Source organism: Chinchilla lanigera, unplaced genomic scaffold, assembly GCF_000276665.1.
Source record: "Chinchilla lanigera isolate Chin_1 unplaced genomic scaffold, ChiLan1.0 scaffold00002, whole genome shotgun sequence".
NCBI lineage: Eukaryota > Metazoa > Chordata > Mammalia > Rodentia > Chinchillidae > Chinchilla > Chinchilla lanigera.
In genome coordinates this window covers 16,220,979-16,239,855 of record NW_004955403.1, presented here as the reverse complement: position 1 = coordinate 16,239,855, position 18,877 = coordinate 16,220,979, and the positions used below count along the sequence as shown (strand labels likewise).

The window sequence follows — 18,877 nt, the reverse complement described above, 5'->3', positions numbered from 1 at the left end:
TCCCCACAAAGGGCCGCGGCGCTGCGTGGCCGCCGCCGCTCGCCGCCTCCGCCGGGGGCGCGGAAATTTGTTGCACTTCTTGGGGCTTTGTGTGTTTGTTTGTTTTTTTCCCCCGGGCTTTATTTATTTATTTTTCCGGACCCCGCCGTTTGCGTTATTTTGGACAAAATGTCGGTCCGTGGTGCGAACGTTGAGCGAGGAGCCTGGGCGGCATGGGGAGCTTTGCAGAAGGTGCAGTTCGGATTCTGCTTTTCCCAGGGTGGCAGCTCGGTCGTGGCCGGGTGAATCTTCGCCGCTGGCCGTGGGGACGGCTCGGGCAGCTTGCTTGCTAGTTGGCTTTTCATTAAAATTTTTTAAAAATGAGTGTTGTTTTTAAAAGGCTTTACGTGCAGAGAGGAGGAATCACCACCTTAAATAAGCATATGGGCGATTAACAGGGTATGTTTTCCTCCCGGATGGGGAATTTGGTAGCTCGGACCGATGTCAGTCTGTAAATATTTAGACGTTATTAGTGACTTTTAGGCATTTTGCAGCGAGAGCTGTTATTTACAGTATGTCATGTGTTATTAATGCTCGCTGCTTAAGTTCCATGGCAAATCTGTTTCATTCCTCCTGAGAAAGTAGACAATTGATAGGTTGTCCAAGGGATGGAAAAAAAAAAATGTGAGTGGGTTTTCTAACTTGAATTCGGTAAATCCCCGAACGCTGGTGTTTGTAGGGCTGCAGCCTTGCAGTACCATAAGTGTGAACACTTTTGAAGCCTTGTCGTTAAAATGCGATTTTACAGGAGTATGTCAAGAGGAAAATGCTGTTGGTTTATTTCCTAGATTTAACATTTCTCCCCGCTCCTTGTCTCTTTCAAAAGTTTTCCGAGAGATAAGTTCACCACGATGTCCAGTGATAGGCAGAGGTCCGATGATGAGAGCCCCAGCACCAGCAGTGGTAGTTCAGATGCGGACCAGCGAGACCCAGCCGCTCCGGAGCCTGAAGAGCAAGAAGAAAGAAAACCTGCCACCCAGCAGAAGAAAAACACCAAACTCTCTAGCAAAACTACTGCTAAGTTATCCACTAGTGCTAAAAGGTAATGCTTAAAGGAGAACTAAGTACATGGGGTCAGGTTGCTTTCCGAGCAGTTGGACATTTGTGTTGGTTTACATCAGTGGCAACAGTTCAGAGATACTTCAGGGTCAATTTTATTTGTATTCGAGTGAGCTGTCATTCTTTAAGTAACATAGGAGTGACCTCACTAGAATTATACTCGTAAAGCAAACTTAGTGCTTTGGTAACTTCAGGAAGCCTATCTTCAGGGAGAGTTTGGACTGATGATCTGACAGATTCGCGTCAGGAGTCAGCAAGGAAAATTTAGTGAACCCAAATTAGATGGCCCATTGGATGTTTCCTTTTGTGAGTCATGCTCTTCTTGGGTGAAATTGACACTTCCAGAGATCAGCAATGTCTCTCTTCACCAAACAGGTTGATCAGGGTGACTTCATTTGCTAGAAAATGTGCAAATGTCAGACATTGGTAGTATTTGAAAGCAGATTTCAAATTGTGTTTTAAATTTGCCTGCAGTTTCACAAACAAGCCTTTAAGTCCTTTATCACAGATAGAACTTTTTGCAGTTAAAGTGTGGTTATACCTCCTTGTTGTGAAAATAAATACAACTGAAAAGTAGCCATTTACAATTTTAGGTGTCACTTGGCAACTGAAAACTTTCATTGTCCTTGTGTCTCTTGACTCCCAAACTTGTAGATATGCTTGACATGTTAATACTCAACAGCAGGGGAACTGTACTTTGTTGAGCATAAGTGAAAGATCATTTGTTTCCTGTTGACTTTTGTTTTCTAAGATGCAAAAAAAAAGGTTCTATCAGTGGGGCTCCATTAGTACCTAGTGGACTTCTAGCAGTTATACATAAAATGTTTCTACAGCATTACTCAGTATTGTATTGACATTTTGATTTTTATTATTGCAAGTAAAGGAATATGGAAATATAAAAACTGACCAAGAGTTTCATTTTCTAGTGTTTCAGGACTGTTATTTTTCTGTGGATTTTCACCATTATTGTACCCATTAATCAAGTATTAATAACTTGACAATGTTTACTGAATAGCAGCAGTCTTTGAAATATTTAAAATTCATCTCAATTTGTAGTAATCTCATGGAAGAACATGTTAAACACTTGTTAAGTTTTGAAAGCATCTTAAATTTGAAGAAAGTAAGAGAACTTTTTTCCCCTTAACTCAGGAATGGACATCTGTCTATCTAGATATCTTCTGTTTCCCTGCAAATTAATAAATTTAAATGCAGTGCATAAGATCAGAGAGAACAGAAATTGTTAAATAAGAATGCCAAAATAGGCTTTGAAACTTTTTCATTGGTAAAGATATTTGTAAATTTAAAACTTTTTTTTGATAGATAAAACATTGTTTAAATGACTAATGTGCTCTTGCAGCAGCTTGTTAATTTTTACCGTAGTAAAAGTGACTTGAAGTCATTGTCAAAATTCTAGGGCTTTCCCTCCTCCCTTTTTGTCTCATTTGCATATAAGCTTGAAAAGAGAATTTCTTTGGTAAAAAGTGTTTTAAAATAGACTTTATAACCTTTACTGAGTAGTAGTGGAGGACTGTTTTTCAAATCAGGTGTAAATGACTTACTTATTTACAGTAGCAAGTGAGAAAAAAAGCTGCAAAGTTTCTGTTAAGGGATTTGGGTTATGCCTCTGAGAACAAAGAGGAAGCAGCCATGTTAGCATTACTGAAGGCAAAGCCAGCCTTGCATTTAACTGCATGGTGGTAGAGGGCAGTGTAATTCCCTGGTTATTCTGTAGACTATCTCAAATCCTTTTTGTCTGTTCTCATTTCGCTAACAGAATTCAGAAGGAGCTAGCCGAAATAACCCTTGATCCTCCTCCTAACTGCAGGTAAGAAACACATTTTGTTGTTTTGATTTCAAATTGTGGAAAAATATCAGGGGATTAATGGGTTGTCTGTGGATGTGTGTGCAGTAAGAGCCAAGCTACATTTGCTTCCTTATAGCTTTGCAGTTCCATTAAACGTAAATTACCTAGGTGAATTAAATAAAGTGGGGAGAAAAATACTGTTCAGCATGTATCATATATTGTAGATTTATGAATACACTAATTATAGCTTCTTACTGAGATTAGTTTGAATGGTGCTGATTTTTCTGTTGTAGTTCTGTAGGACATGTTTATTCACAAGTATATTGCAGAAACTTCTAAAAATTTTAAGCCTTCAAGTTATTGCTCATGTGGAGTCTGAATTGACCTTCCAAATTTAGAAGTTGCTGAATATGGTGTTACAAAATGTAAATGCAGTAAATAAGAGTGTAGTTGTTTCTGTTTGATTTATTCAGTAACTTGCCTTAAGGACAAGTTTTATGTGCTAAGCTAATGGTTTTAGTTCTTTTCTAGAGAATGCGTTGTTGGAATTATTTACATTTCAAGCAAATGTCCTAATTACGTGGGAAAATTCTTAGTGAGCAGTAAATGAATTGGAATTGTGGAAGGAATTAATTTCAGTTGGAACTGAGGATAAGTTTATTGATTGGCATAAGAGACATTAAAAGTAGATAGTTGATAATTTTTTCCTCAATAGTTTGTTTTTCATTTCATCTTACATAGTATTCTGTTTAGTTTTGAACAGTGACTGGCTTATAACACTCATCAAATTTAGAGAGCAGTATTGTAAATAATTTGCATAGAGAGATGTGCTCAAGATCTTGAAGGGCTGCTAGAATTAAGGGTGTGTTACGGTTTGGAATAAAAATGTTTTACCGTCCAACCTGTGTTTTTGCTTTAAATTGTGTTCGCTTGTGTTGATCAGACTTATCTGAGGTCCACTTGAGATGTAATAGGATGCAGTGTGTTTGCTTTTTACTTTGTGTGTTAACCAGATCCTCAGATAAGGTGCTCTGATCCTGATTTATCCAGTGAATTAACAGTTTTGCTTATAGCTGTAGTCACAACCATTTGAGTTAAGGAAAGGAGACAGAAATGTGGACTAATTACAAACACATAGCGATCCCTCAGATCTCAAGGTATTAAGAGCTGTGCTGTCCAATAATGTAACCACTGGCCACATCCGGCTATTTACTGCTTCATTTATGGATAGTCTAAAATGAGATGTGCTAAAAGTGTGAAATACACATGGGATTTTTAAACCTAGTGCAATAAAAACTACAAAAATTTAAAAATAATTACCGCATGTTGAAATATTTTGGATGTATTAAATGTGCAAATTTCACTTTTACCATTTTAGTGTAGTTAGAACATTTAATTACATATATGGCTTGCATTATATTTTTGTTGAATAGTGCTGCTTTAGAGGGTAAGAAAATCAAAGTATTTCCCTCCAGCATTCCAAATGGTGTGTCAAATCTGTAGCCATTTAAAGAGGTCAAGTTAAATTTGCTCTCTGCAAGAATTATTTAACTTCCCGAGTGTATTCTGATATTTCCCATTATGAAAGATGTAAAGATCTATCAGTTCAAAACTCTCAAATGCTTTACAATTGCATGGAAGGTCAAACATTTTTAAAGGTTTCTGTTGATTTTCTGCAGTAGCACAAACCAGTGTGCGAGCAGAAACCTCGCGAGTTCAGGAGACGTGTTGAATGCCCTCAGTGCAATAGCCTGGTGGTAGAGTTGCTGAAGAAATCTGCTTTGAATGTTTAACCCAGGAGTGTTTCCACAAGGTCACTCAGGATTCTTTTAGAGAGAGTGGAATCTTTCTATGAGATGGAAAGTTTTGCTTGTGTATTCTTGTCTTTTTATACCAGATTGCATTTAAGTCTGTGTAATGCCAAACTGATCTACTCTAGTGAAGTAATAACACCTGGGGTTTGCTGGTGCACAGAAACATGGATCATTCATCTTTGTTTTTCCTTGTCATAACCTTTGGTGATTGTCAGCTATTGCAAATGACATCTTTCGGTTTTGTTGTTCTTCAGTATTTGGGTTTCTTGGTGGTTATGTACAAGTGGTTATGTAGAAATACAAGTTTTTATAGAGCATTAGAAGTTTTTTTTTAAAATTACTTAGGGGATAGGTTTTTTTTATATAACTCACATCGTTTTGTGTCTTTAGATACTTTTTTCAGAAGAAAGTCTCGTCCTTCTCCTAGAGATGAATTTTGTATATTGCATGTTTAGTTGAGGTATTTTATAATTTTGATAGGTAAGCCTAACTATCTATTGTTATTTTTGCCTTCGTCTGATCTGTGACAAATTACGTTGTTTGTTTCTTGATAGAGGCATAAATGAGAATTATAACTTTATTGCTATTGGTTAAAATTTATCAATTTATGCTGCAGTTAAAAGTAGGATTCCACATTTATAGGTACATTTGGAGTATGTAAATTCATATTGCCTGTGATCTATAAAACCTAATACTTTTGATTTTCATGTGTGGTTATTTAATCAGAATTGCATTACGGTTTTGAATAATGATTTTTATAAGCTTGTCAAAGTATATGACAGATTTAATTCTTCCTCAGGGAAGAAATAGAAAGCATATCTGTGTACACTCAAGGAAAAATTGAATGAAATCAGGAAAACTTAGCAAGCCAAAGGAGATTTCTCTTAAATCCCTTGGTGTGTGTGTGTGTGTGTGTGTGTGTGTGTGTGTGTGTGTACATTTTGAGTCTAGGCTGGCCTCAAACACAGGGTAGTCCTTGTGCCCCAGCCACCTAAGTGTGGGCATTACAGGTGTGTGACTTTATGCCTGACCTTACATCCCTTCCTTTGTTTTAATTAAAATATTCTCTAGTTACATAGTTGGCTATAACATTTATGTATACTGAGGGTAATTTTAGGATAGGTATGATTGTTGAGTTAAATATGGCCTTGTTGGATTATCCTTCATAGGATTATTTCTTTTCCTGATAGTTGAATAGTTCGATAAAGGCATTATTTCTAATGATTTGATGGCACTTCAGGTTTTAAGTATTGGAGTGCCGTGGGCCAGTGCATCCTAACTATATGGATATAATTTTAATTTTATTGGTTTCAATTTATGCTCTATATGTACTATAATGTGAGATATAAATAATAGATACTACACACCAGTAGGAATGAAGGGAATTTGTATTATGGGCATTTTCCTGGTTTTTGAGAAAGTTAATGACTGAAAGACATTTGTTTCATTTGTTTCGCAAATGATAACTTTGTTCTTTTATAGTCACCACTTGTACAAACAAGTTTAAAAAGGTGCTAGATTTCTAATTTAACTTCTAATTTCTTTTCATATATGAAAAAGTATAAACGAACTTCTAAAAAGATTCCTTAATATGTTTATATTGAGTCTATGGATAAGTGGATAGGGGTATTTGTATATAATTTTGAAATGTGTGAAGGACCTTACTGTGAGAGTAGGTATTAACAGTTTTATAGTATTAACGTGAGTAGCAAAACCTGAAAGCAGGTACTGTAGTACTTACAAGTTTTGTTAACTTCCTTCTTTAAAAAATAAAGTGTCTATCTAGGTGTGGTGGTGCACACCCATAATCATAGCACTCAGGAGCCTGAGGCAGGAGGATCACTGGGAGTTTGGGGCCAGCCTGGGCTACACAGCAAGACCCTATGTCCAAAAAAAAAAGTCTAAACCAGAAGTTGGCAACTCTTAACTTGCTCATAAGCCCAGTTGTTTGAGATGAGCTCTCTTCTTGTGAGGGTTAATGGCACTGCCATTTTTTGGGGTAGGCTAAAGCTTGGCTACTTAGCTACTTGTGATCCACAGACCAGCAGCATCTGCATCACAGATAGGTATATTGCAAGTGCATCAGGATGCCTTTCCCTAACCAGAAGTACCAAAAATCAGAATCTCAATTTAACCAACTTCCCAACCCAATGTTTTTACTGACAAAAGGTTTGAGAAGCTCTGGTACTGGAGCAAGCCTGTCTTGAGGTTCAGAGGTGTGCTGTGACACTTTTGGCATGCCACTTTACATAAGTCAGGATCTTTTTTGTCTTTCAGCTTCCTCAGTTGCAAAATGAGCATTACAGTGATTACCCTTTCTCATACTGTTGTCATGAGGAATAAATGAATTAAAGTTTTGTAATACTGTAATGTAAATTTGGTCAATGAAGTAGCCAGAGCAAGATAAAAGTAGAAAGGCAGTTTAGCTTCTTGCCTTCGCTGGTGACTTTTTCTTCAGTGCACAAATGTTCTACTATACGAACAGCTTCATCTTTATTTGTCATCTAATTATTCAGTCTATATCAAGCAGTATGTTTTTATTCTTAGTAAAAGAGGTTCCTTAGAATTTAAATAAAGTTATCCTAGAAACAGTAGCTATAGATGAGCAAATATTGTATCTCTTTAAAAAAAGTGTAAGGTTAACGTTACTCATTCAATAAAGAATGCTATGACTGCCCAGTAAAGTATGAGAAAACTTTAAATAGGAATGGTGGTTATGTTTGCCTTCTTTAAATATTCCATTATAAGAATTTGTGATTTCATTGAGAATGAAATTACATCAGTATTTGTAAAATTCAAACTCAGGATAATACACTTCATTAATTATCTAAATATCGTTTGGAATTTCATACTAAGCAATGCCGTTGGATTAGAGGAAGCTTATTAGCCATCTCTCTTTTTATTTTTTTATAATTGCAGTATTTAATAATGCTTTTCAAAGATAATTTAGCTACTATATTTATTTGCTTTTAAAGGAAATTGATAATCACAGTAATCCTAATTGTATTTACCAGTGCAACAAAAGGAGTCAGTGCTATTGTGTGACCAAAAACATAATTCGAAGGAGTGATTGATTGAAAACAACAGGTCACATTTTATTAGGCCTTTTCAGTGTTCATACACTATGTGGAAAATAGGTTAAAAACAGTGGACTTTTAAAAGTTAGGTATTTTGCAGCTACACGCTGCACATTCCTTTTTGTAGGAGCCTTACATTCTTTGAATGTGTTACTGTCACAGCAGATGGCTTATGTTTAGTTATCAGGAGAATCAACAGGTCTTGCTTGGTGTATTAGGGCATTCAGATTGAGAAGAGAGAACTTGATCTTCATTCTCTATACTAGTGCAAGATAAAAACATAAAGCCACTTTGATAGAAAGTTTTTCCTTTTCTTTCCATTCTTGTTCATTTTATTAGAAACTAGAAGATGAAATGTCCTTAAATTTTTAATCTTTCTTTTGCTTCTGGATCAGTGGTTCTTAACTGGGGCAATGTGCCTCTCCCCTCACTCTCCTTGCCTGCGGGACAGTTGACAGTACCTGGAGATAATTTTGCTTTTGAAAACTGAGCTGCTCCCTTTAGTGATTTCAAGTCAGAGATGCTGCTGTGTACCCTCCAATGCGTAGGACAGTTTCCCATGACAAAAAATTGTCTAAATAGAAATGTAATTAGTTAAGGTTAAGAAACTCTGAGGTTAAGAAACTCTGCTATAGATACTTGCTTCTATACTTCACCTCTTGAATTTTTGGAAAGTTTGCTTTTGACTATTCTTGTTCGTTAGTCATGCCTGTTTAATACATTCCTACACTGTCCTACAAGTTGGTGTCCTGACTCCCTGCCTGTCTTATGCCATATTTTATATATATCTTATGTTACCTGTTGTAGTTTTTTTTTATATGAAAGTATAAGACTGGCTACCATAAATACCTGCTAAATTACTGCCTTTTGAGGTCATAAAGATTTGCAGAAATATTTTCATTTCTCTTATGTCTTCTACTAATTAATCATGCCCGTATTACATTCTGCTAGGGATACTGAGGTAACATTAAGGAGAGATAAGATTGCAAAATCATCAAAATTCTCTTTTACATTCAAGTAAGCCATGACCATCTTTTTTGTTGTTGTTTTCATTAAGACATTACAGAGGTTCCTTCCTTTGTATTGTCACAAGTCCACAGTCCTTTATTTCTAGCTCTGGGGTCTACATGTGTTTTAGAATGCACATATTTTCAGATTTCAAAAAGGTCATATGATGTGACTGTTGTATTTTATGGAATTCTCTCCGGCAGCACTCCATACCCATATTAATATTTCTCCACAAAGAATTTATCCTATATAGTGTGAATATATGGGAGCACACTATAAGGGATAAATACAAACTACAGCTGAGTTGTGTATGTGCTGCCGAAGTGAGCACTCCAACTAGTTTGAAGTCAAATCAGAGTTGGTATTTCTACAAAATTATTTTGTGCCAGATTTTTAAACAGTAGTTACGGCCTTACCCTACTTTTACTATTACAAGGTAAGACTACAGCTACTACTCATGGTGAAAGGGTGTAAGTTTTACTTGCTTCTCTTTCCACCTGTTTCCTACCAGTAGTGGCTGATTTCAGTTTTCAGTTGTTATTTTTGGGTCATTGCTTTGCTTTTTAGCTTGTAAACTTAACTAGGAAAGTTTTAGAGTCTTGGTTTTAGTATACTTTTCTCTTAATGTGAAAACTGTACATGTCCATTTCTTTTTAAATTCTGTGTATATTGAACTTCTTTTCCACTTTGCTTTGAAAGTATTCTTTTAATCATTGTATTTATGCTCGATACACAAAATTACCCAGAAAATGTATTCTTTAGTACTCAAACATAAGACTTGCCATTTTTATATATGTATTTTGTCTTGCAGTATTTAAGTGCAGTTAGAATATAATAGAAGACATTAAATTGTGTTAGCTGTGTTATGATTATAAACAAACCCAGAATTAGCAGTTCAGAATATACAGGTATATTTTTCATTTGTATGAAGCCTAGTGTAAATCCAGGGACTCTCTTCCAGCACAGAATCATGCTGCTTGTACCCTTGTAGCTCTGTTGTTTAGAACATGTGTCCAGGCAAGAGAGTTGGCAGGCCATGTGCCAGATTTAAGTGCTTGGTCTGGAAATAAGGCATGAATTAGTCAGACAGTCTTGACTAGCTACAAGGTGCCTGAAAAATCTGAGGAGGGAGTATATGTATATTCAGTGAGAAATCAATTTCTCTGCCAGAAAGGATGTATACTTCCATGAATAGGTGACTTTCACTCTCACTTCAAGAGTAAAAGGAAATGATTGAGTACCAGTTTGGCACTCAATTAGGTTCCACAGTACAATAACCTATTAATATAGTATTTTGTTTAAATCTCAAAACAACCTTTGTATTTATTTGAGTTTGAAAACTAAGTCTCAGAGTTACTGAAAAACTTGGCAAATGTTATATAGGCAGTATATGTACATTTATAGATCCAGGGCATAAATTGGCATTTACTTTAGATACGGAAAGAAGCATTTTTGGTTTTATACAGTACTGCTTGAAAAACCTGGTAAAGACAGTCAGAGTTGATTATGGATCTGTAGTACACGCTTACTGTAAGTGTGTCTCATTGGTTTGCTTATCTCTCAAAGGATCAAAAATACTTTTTCTGTAGAGTTTAGCATCTGACAGTGAGGTGTTATGGTGAGTTGGGGAAAGAAGTGGGTTTCCTTCCTTAGCCTGGGGGGGGGGAGCCCTTCTTTTTTTCTCCCTCAGAAGCATTTTCATTTTAGGCAGTGTTCCCCAAGTTCCAGCTGTCCTCTTATAAAGAAAGGCGAGAGATAAGGGATTGCATATGATCATAACGGAAAAAGTAAATATTTGCTTTCTGCCTTACAGTTTTCATTATGTGTGGGTTTTTTTGTAGGTGAAGGAGTAACTGTAAAATCTACCTCTACTTTTTTTTTCTGGGTTATTGTGAAACAGCACATTTTTATGAATGGTTTTGAAGTTGGAAAAAAAAAATCTCTGTAGATACTAATTTCTGTGCTTTATGAGGGAAAGCCACAGTCCCATAGGTTTCTAGGGGATTTTTAAAGATATTATCTCAGCAACATGTGCATGTGTTGAGATTTTAATTCTAGTACCAGATCTGATACAGAAAGTTGGCTTGACATTAGGTTCCTCTTAATTTTGTTTTCAGTTTCACAGTTTATTTAAATACTGGTTTTTCATACACCTGTGATTTTATATAAAAATTACTTCCAGATATTATGAGGATTTGCTTTTTTAATAATGAAGTCTCTTAATTTAAGAGGAGCTGGTTCTCTTGGTGAAGTAAACCTCAAGGGTGACCTGCCAGGTTTGTATTGTTCATTTTAGATTGGTGAAACTAATGAGTTTCATGAATCAAATCTGTGCCTTGCATCTTGTCTAAATGTAGTACTAAAATTAAATTCTACAGCTTTGAAGTTTTTCTTTTACCACCTCATTGGTATTATAAGGATGCATAGGTAAACAGCGTGAGCTTATTTATGGCATCTGTTTTGGGTGTGATAGTAAGTGCTGATTAACCTTAAGAATAATATTACTAATGGGGAGCAGATTTGGGGGTTATTGTTAAAAATCTCAGTCCCTTCTTTTAGTTGCCAGTGTATGTTGTGGTTTTGATTTTATGATGATTCGCAACAAACAAAACTGTGAAAGGAATTAGAATATTGCAAGGCTCATTCAGTGTCTCAGGTTTTTTAGGCTGCCTGTTTTGGGAGGGGTTCTGCCCAGTCATGCCTTCCAAAGTTTCTTTGCTCCTTCAGTGTCCCAGAAAAAATATACTTCGTCATTCTGTTTAACTTGTAGCTTGTCTACAGAAAAATAAAGACATCTCTAGTTCAAAATTGCTTTTGGGAGTACAGCTCCACATCTTTTGAAAGGCCCAGGGAAACATGAATTTTGTTACCTTTTTATTTTATTTTCCTTTACTCATAAATCATCATGATGATCCTCCCTTTACATTTATGTGTCTCACTTTCTATAAACACTGTCCTTTGACTTTCTGAAGGTGATTATTTGTAGTTAGTTTTGCTATCTAAAGTCTTGTGGGTTCTTTACAAATGGATCATTTTTTCCCATTAAATTTTAGTAGGTAAAGAATCCATTCATTCACAATCCCCAAGAGAATGGATCTTAGAAGATTGTGGCTACGTATTTTTTATGGCTTGCTATTGCTTTCTGAGGTTGCCTCAATTTAAGCACTAGTGACAGCAGAATACAGAGGGGGCACCGTAGACACTGGCTTTATAATTTTAGTTTTGCTTCTCTCTAGTCTCTAAGGATATTGGTTATTGGGTTTGTGATACATATGCTTGTACAGTAGTAAATTTACCTGTTACCTGAAAGAGGTAAAATCTAGCATTTGAAGATTTGAACCCCAAATTATAGTCATATGATCTATATTGAGTTAAATGGCAGTTTAAAGTAGTGTACCTTTAGTTTTCTTTCATTTTATTCAGAGAAGTCTCTGCCCCCCCCAAAAAATTTAAAAGACACTTCGTTACATTTTTCCGGATACTTAATGTATCCATTACTATTTGAGGACTTTTCTAGGAATAATTTTGTTTGTTTGTTTATTGAGACAGCTTCTCACTGTGTAGTCCAGGCTGGCCTGGAACTCAGGGCAATCCTCCAGCCTCAGCATCCCAAATGCTGGATTACACGCCTGCACCACCATGATCAGCTAATTTTGTTTCTTTTTAAAACCTAAAATAAATATGTTGCAAATGATCACTTTTTCCTCCTGCTCAGGTTTCCCAACCTTTCAGTTATCTTTTTATTATAGAGAAGTTGAAACAGAAGAAAATAGACAAGGGTGATGAAACTCTGCTCAGCCTTTATCCATTTGCAATAGCTACCAGCCCTATGTCTGGTCTTGTTTCACCTATACACCCTCATCCATTTCACTCTTCCACATTACCTTGGAGCAGATCTCAGTATTAGTTCATCTGTATTTTTAAAGATGAAGACATTTCAGTAATATTTTCAAAAGATAAAAGACTCCTTTTAATTTATCCACGGTGTCATTAACACACCAGAGGATTTTACAGTAGTAAATTAGTCATTGTTCAAATTTTAAGATATCTCGTTTCCTCCCAAACAGTTTGAGTCAGGATCCAAATAAAATAGATCCGTTGTGATTAGTTGACATGACTGTGTCTTTTAATTTAAGTTAGGCCTGTTTCCTTTTTAAAAAGTTTTGCAGTGGGGCATGGTGGCACACACCTATAATCCCAGCACTCCGCAGGCTGAGGCAGGAGGATCATGGCAAGTTTGAGACCAGCCTGGGCTACAAAGTGAGCTCAAGGCCAGCCTGAACTGCATAGTGAGACCCTGTCTCAAAAAAACCAAAAAAAAAAAAAAAAAAAGTTTTGCAGTTTATTTACCGGGTTGAATCAGGGTGCCTTTTGAATTCTTATGTAGTTAATTTTTTTTTCCACATGGCTTCATTTTTGGTAACCTTAGTACATGTTTGCAGTATGTGGGGAATTGGTATATGTATATAATACATCCTAAATTTTTACTTTCCCTTCTCCCTTCCCTTCATCTCTTGGTTCTATGATGTAGTTTAATATTTTTCTTTATCGGCATTTCGTACAAATTTGGGAGTTAGATCAAGAGGCTTGATTACATCAAGCTGAATTTTCTGTTACTTTTTCTTTCTTTCTTTTGACAAAACTGCTTCATAGGTGATGGTGTACTTTTTGGTTGGGAAGACATCTAAGACTTGGCTTTCTGTGATGTTAGTGGTCATTGGAGTACACCTTTAAGAAGCACTTACCCTCCTCTTCTGCCCGTCCTGTGTGTAAGTTACATAGTAAAAAACAGGATCAGTGCATAATTTTTTCTCTTGTTTACCCATTTTTTCTCCCTCTCTTTCCCTTCCTCCTCCTTCTGAAAACGAATGAGTTGGTGTTCTGGTGTCCTTTTCCAGTATCATTAACTCATATTCATATTTGGGTCTTTTCAGTGTCATTAACTCATATCTTGGTCTATTGCAGTATTTCATTATATTGCCACTATTGTCCTAACAGAACTTCTTAGTTTAAATACTTTTCAAGTTAACTTACTTTGCTTCGGGAACCATAGATTAATAAAAATTGCTTGGGTATATTGGCTGGCAAAATAATGCAAATGCAGAAAGCCATTGGCCTGGGTATTATTTTGAAAACTAAATACATGTTGAAGCTATTTTTTTACATAGGGTATTCTTCTAGCCACTCGTTTGTCAGTTGTGGAGAGAAAATTAAGTCTTAACATAACTGAAATACCTTCAATACCTGGAACAAAGATCTCTCATGTTTTGAATTCAATTGAGGAAGTAGTTAAGGTAGAATGCCAGTCTTTAACACAAATTAATTTATTACAAAAATTAAAAATTAATTGTTATTTAAATATAAACAACAGGCAACCTTTTTGTGTTCAGTGTTTTTCATTGGTGCATCTTAAGCATTTGGAGCTGTATTGTGCTTTGCCTAGAAAGATACTGAACACCCTTGGACCCTGCTGGCTAAAAGTGAATAGGGCCCCTCCTTGTGTTGTACACCCTCAGTTTTTGAAAGTCTTTGTCATTCCTACCTGCAATTTACTAACCTAGGTAGATTCTATATTGTAGTAATAGCAAGCTATGCTACTATAATAAGCCACTTTTGTATAGCATTGTTTTGATATAATGTATAATAACTTAAAATAGTAGGATTTTTATGTAGTCTGTTATGAACAAATTTGTATTTTTGTTTCATCTGTAAATGTCTATTATGTAAAAAAATTAGATACTTTCTTCCTCCAGCATATTACTTTTTATACCCCCCCCACGCTGAAATCTAATAGTAATCTTAGATTCTGTGTGTGAGCTGCAGCATGTACATGTGGATGTACTTCTTGCACTCTCTCCTCTTAAAGTGTATCCATTTGTGTATTTTTATTATTAGTGAATACTGTTTTATTAACTGGAAACCCATGTTTTTAATAGAGCTTTTCTGTTAGGTCATTAACTCAAACTGCTTTTCTTTTTCCCTTATTGCTAATCAGTTCTTCTTCCTTACTCTAAGATTTTTTGAAGCTCACTTAATTTTATCTCATTTTCTCTCATCCATTGTATAATTTCCCAGTTACCTTAAGTTTATTGAGATAAATGTGTGTATGTAGCCAGAGCTCTACTTTTCTGTTTTGTATTTCTTTCATTTTATAATCTGGTTTTCCTCACCAATTTTCTTTTAGAAAGGTTGTTTGGTAATTTTAGTTGTCAATATTTTGTTCATATGGTTTGTTCTTGATTTGTTTTGGGCGCACACCTTATGTCTCTTTGGTTCTAACTTCTTTTCTGACATTCTTGAAGTGTCTGTTTTGTCTTTCATTACTTTTTAGTATTTAGAGTTTCCTCCTCTGTGTGATACCCATTCATCCTTACATCTTACAACCCTTCTGTACTGGGGGTTGAATCCAGGAATAGGTACAGAGCTTATATTCTTTATATTTAAAGTTTTTAGTGTAACACATTTGCACTAAATATGGGAATAATTGGAATTAAAATTTAGTTGAAAGAAATTCTGAAATTAGCACAAAGCAACCCTACTTTGTACATCTTGGTTTTACATTTATTCATTGTCTGTGTAAATATTAATAGTATTTTTTTTTTACTTTCAGAAATACCTGTAGCTGTCTGATAAATTATAGTAGGACCTTACTGTGATGCTGCATATGGGTGGTACTCTGGTTGGGCTTGGTGAATCAAGAAATTCTTGTGACCAGCAATTACCCAAAGGAAAGTTATGATTTAATAGACCAAGGATGTCATGAGAATGTGCATTTTAAGAAACACATCTAAGGAGTTAGGTATAAGTAGCTCTGTAATGTTTCTTTGAAAAAGTTGTTCTCTGAAGCTTAGTCTTGGTTGGAATAGGGACAGTAGGGAATAGGCTGGGGAAGACAGCAAACTACTGTTCATCCTGAGGTTGGAGACACAGTTAAAATCATGTTCCCTAATTTGATTGTGTGAACTATTTGTTAACCTAAGAATCCCCATATGCTGCTTGTATCATAACGCAGAAATCAATTGATAATAGTGTGTGTGGGAGGCATTTACTAGAACATTAAAGCTGGGTGTGTTTGAATGTGTTTGATTACTGAATGAGAACATGAAATTTTAGTATGAAGAGCTAAAAATAGAAATTGGTAGCAGCTTAGAACTTAGAACAATTAAATTAGAACTTAGGAAAATGCAACTTTAGAGGAAGAGTGAGCTCAAAGTACCAGATATCCCCAAGTCTCATTAGTACGTTTTTGTATAAAAAGAAGTGGGAAAAAAAACCTCCAACAGTAGTTCCTTCAGATAATTAACAAAGGGTGATTCATAAGAAAACAGGAATTAGATTATTGTAGAGCAGCTTTCTTTAGTTTGTACTTTATATATTTGTTGCTTTCTTCATAAATTTTCAGATGTTTTACACTTGAAAGTGTTATCTTTTATTCTAGTGAATAAGAAAAGATCAAAAACCACCTTAAAAGTATTTTGAGGCAAATACGGTTTAAATCCTCAGGTATCATACCAGTACTATTGAATGACAAATGTCTAATCTCATTGATAAACAAGGGTATTAAAATTGTAAAACAAGTAGAATTCATTTATTTTAAAACAGTAATCTCCTTACACAAGGGAATTTTGTTAGAAGACTTTCAAGGGTGACAGTTCTTAGTACTCTCACATACCACGATATGCCTAATGAGAGATTATTGAGCATTTTAGTAAACTGCAATACCAAAAGAATATATTATGGTATTTTTTATACATCAAATTTTATCATTTAGTTTGTTTCTACCTTTGGACTATTGTGAATAATACTGCTATGAACATTTGTGCACAAACATTTGCGTAAATACCTATTTTCATTTCTTTGGGGTACATTCCTAGGGGTGGAATTGCTGTGGCATGGTTATTTCTCTGTTTAAGTTTGTGAAGAAGCACTGAACTCCTCACAAAGATTGCACAATTTTAATTTCTGACCAACAGTTTTCCCACATCTTTACCATATTTAAAAACTTGCTTTTTTATTACAGCTTTCCTGGTGTGTGAAGTGGTACCTGATTGTGGTTTTAATTTTCATTTTTCATAACAACTGGAAAAGTTGGGCATCATTTGATATCTTTTGACTGGCTCATGGTAGAAGTGGGGTAGAAGAAAATTTCTACAATAATGTGTATTTTTAACAAAAAAGCCAGTACTCTACTTATTGAAAATACTTACGAATAGCCCTTATAAATTCTTAGGGGAAAAAGACAAAGATGCCCCATATGGTCACATAACTATAATCTAGAATGTGAAAAGAAGAATATTGAGAAAGAAACAAGTTAAAGCATGCCCCCTGTCCCAAAGAACAAAGAACCTTTTTGGTAATATATCTAGATGATTCAGATAAAGGCTGGAAGTTAGGCAAACATGAGTTCAACTCACAACTTCAAAATTGAGTTCTGTGAAAGCTTGTGCAAATGTTTATCTCTTTTGACTCTCTGAAATTAATAGTCCTATTTCATCTGTTCTCCGATGTATTAGATACTGCATACCTGATGTAACACATATATGGTAAACAGCAGTTGTGATATGGAAAAAGTCATTTTATGAAAGAACATGTTGAAAAATGAAACATTAGAAGCAGTTATATGAAGTTACGTTTAAAAGTGATTCTGCTGTACAAATAGCAAAGGTCAGTGTAAAGGATAGAATAAAGGATAGTGAATAAGGATACGTTTAAAAGTGATTCTGCTGTACAAATAGCAAAGGTCAGTGTAAAGGATAGAATAAAGGATAGTGAATAAGGATACGTGTACAATCACGTACAATAATTGCTTATTTGATACTGACTGAGGCCTTTGTATTCAGCTTTTGCCTTTTGTACTTATCTTTCTCAGCATTTAGGCCACATCCATGGCCCAGTGTGGCCTAAAGTTTAGTTAACTGGATGTTCAGATTAAGACTCTGTATATTATTGACAAAGCATCTTAAAAAATCCATTAAAGTAGCTTTTCAAAACACAGGGTTAAGATTATTTATTAAGTGAAATTCAGATAATTGAGTAGTGATTCAAGAAAATTTTTAATCATAACTTTTATAATCAAATTCCAAAAGTTAAACTGGAAAATGAGCACGTATCACTGGTTGGTTCCAAAACATTCATTCTGTACAGCTGCAGGAGGTGCTGTATATACTGCAGAGGGCATTGTGTGTGGGACCTGCTGTAACTGTGCAGTGTGGTAGCCATGATTGATTGAACTCTGGAGAATAAGTAATTTTCAATTCAAACGCAAATCATAAAGGAAATGATTGAAATTCCAGTCTGCAGTGTAAGAACTCCTGTGCTTTGTAAAGAACAAAACTTTTAAATATAGGAAAAGTATATCAACTTTATAAGGACTGTATATTGTGTATAAAGAAATAACTCAATATAACTAGTATTCACTATGATTGGATGAAGGATATGAATTTGCAGAAGCTCTTAAAAGAAATTAGAAACAGCGTTGGAAAGACTGTACTCCTTGGATTGCTTCAAGAACCTGTTGAGAGTTATGAAACTGCTCTTAAGAAAAATCCTCCATAAATTTTTACCTTGGAGACCCCAGTTCCTTGCAAGCTGTAGAGTTACATGATTTTGAATTATTTAATGTAAATGAGTGTGAGGAAATGAAAAAAGATGATGTATATCACCTATTCAAGAAGAGCAGGAGACAAATACCAGCATAGCCTCCAAAAAGTTGACTCACATTTTGAAAGTAGAATTTAAAAAATTTAAATAGCTAGGGCAAGAAACATGTTTGACTCTTGGAATCTAACAACCCCCTGTGCTCTCTGCTGTGCAAGTGTAGGGTGAAGGAATAAAAAGTGTAACTAAAACAAAAGAAAATTTAGAGAAAGGGTGAGTTGATAGCACCAGTAAGTAGTTTTGTCAGTCATAAGAAAGGAATATGTGGAAAAGTAGAGAAAAAAAAAAAAGATTACAAATCTGAAGTGTCCCAATGAGCTCCCTTAAAGGTGAAGGTAAAGGCCCTGTGATGTAAGGGCTATAGGAAATCTATGCAGGGTATTGGAAAAAGGAATTGGAATTTAGAAGGTAACAAACTA

At 35.3% G+C, this 18,877-nt stretch overlaps 1 protein-coding gene across 2 annotated transcripts in view; it reads left to right on the top strand.

Annotated features, from left to right (window-relative positions):
• The window catches only part of Ube2e3 (ubiquitin-conjugating enzyme E2E 3), a gene marked incomplete at its 5' end in the record, with an annotated part of 88,227 nt that continues 69,350 nt past the window's right edge, over nt 1-18,877 (top strand). Inside the window, 4 exon segments of one of the 2 annotated variants that reach the window (XM_013512545.1) lie at nt 1-231; nt 380-438; nt 866-1,081; nt 2,873-2,923. In XM_013512545.1, the coding sequence (XP_013367999.1) occupies nt 891-1,081; nt 2,873-2,923 (242 nt within the window). 2 annotated transcript variants of the gene reach the window in all.